Source organism: Loa loa (assembly GCF_000183805.2).
Source record: "Loa loa unplaced genomic scaffold supercont3.57, whole genome shotgun sequence".
NCBI classification, from domain to species: Eukaryota; Metazoa; Nematoda; class Chromadorea; order Rhabditida; family Onchocercidae; genus Loa; species Loa loa.
The window spans coordinates 214,880-215,909 of NW_018108237.1; the positions used below are offsets into that span (position 1 = coordinate 214,880).

General features: G+C 27.0%; 1 protein-coding gene across 1 annotated transcript; it reads right to left on the reverse strand.

Moving 5' to 3' along the window:
• Positions 1–489: 489 nt before the first annotated feature.
• LOAG_13380 (hypothetical protein) lies at positions 490–986 on the reverse strand (the record flags this gene model as incomplete). Its single annotated transcript, XM_003148889.2, has 2 exons — positions 490–653; positions 890–986. The coding sequence occupies 2 exons, from the start codon at positions 984–986 to the stop codon at positions 490–492; spliced, it is 261 nt and encodes an 86-aa protein (XP_003148937.2).
• Positions 987–1,030: the final 44 nt, after the last annotated feature.

The following is a 1,030-nucleotide window of genomic DNA, read 5'->3' on the forward strand; positions in this document are numbered from 1 at the left end:
GATACTATCTAACAATTTACATTTCTATAAGTTAGATAGAACACATTCTGTTTGCTTTAGACAAATTATTTACATTTATTTTGAGTGTGTACTGTAAAGATTAATTTATCATGCAGGATTGTGCAATATATTTTTTATCATTGTTACAAACAGATATTAACATTTCCTAATTTCCATTCAGTGATTACCCTTAAACAACAAGAGGAAGAAATAACCCATTGAAATTCAGATAAGAATGAATGATTCTAACTTCTGAGTTTTATGAATTCATATAATTAACCTAATTTGTCCTTATCAGCAATATGTTGAAAATTAAGGTGTTGGAATAGAAAAGGTAAAGACTTACTCTATGCTTTACTATGAATCCAAAAAAGAGATCTTAAGTTTAATCACTGTAATTATCCAAATGAAAAGTATTTAGCAAAGAAAATCATTTAGAAATCTGAATATTTCATTGCTCCTTGCAGTAAAAATCATTTTGCAAACATTTTAATAGTCATTGTTATGAAAGCCAAACATACCATAATTTTTGACGATATTGTTTCGTTGGTAATTTGAATTATTCACAGCCAAAGTGGCCATTGGAAGTGGTGTCCATAATTTGCCGGTTTTGCATGTTGTTGGTAATTCACTTGCATTAACATTGCGTAAAGCTAAAAGCAAAGGCAGGAGAATAATGTTAATTAGTTAAAGCCGCATTTTTAATTATTTTTTTAAAAAAACCACAACTTAAAATCTCTAATAAAGAAATTCCCTTGTAAAATTCTATGCCAACTTTGTGAATGGTCTTCATAAATAAATGAAACATAATAATCATTTTCATATTTTCTAAATCCAATTTGAAGTTAATTTTAGACACTCCAATTTTTTTTTAAAGAAAGTAACTGACTGGATTTTACAATACAGAATGCTTTGTCATATGAAAGATTAACATAATTTTCAAGCGGTTGTAGATCGCTGTGAGAACAACCTGAAAATCGTTGCATAGCATATATATATATATATATATATATATATATATATATATATA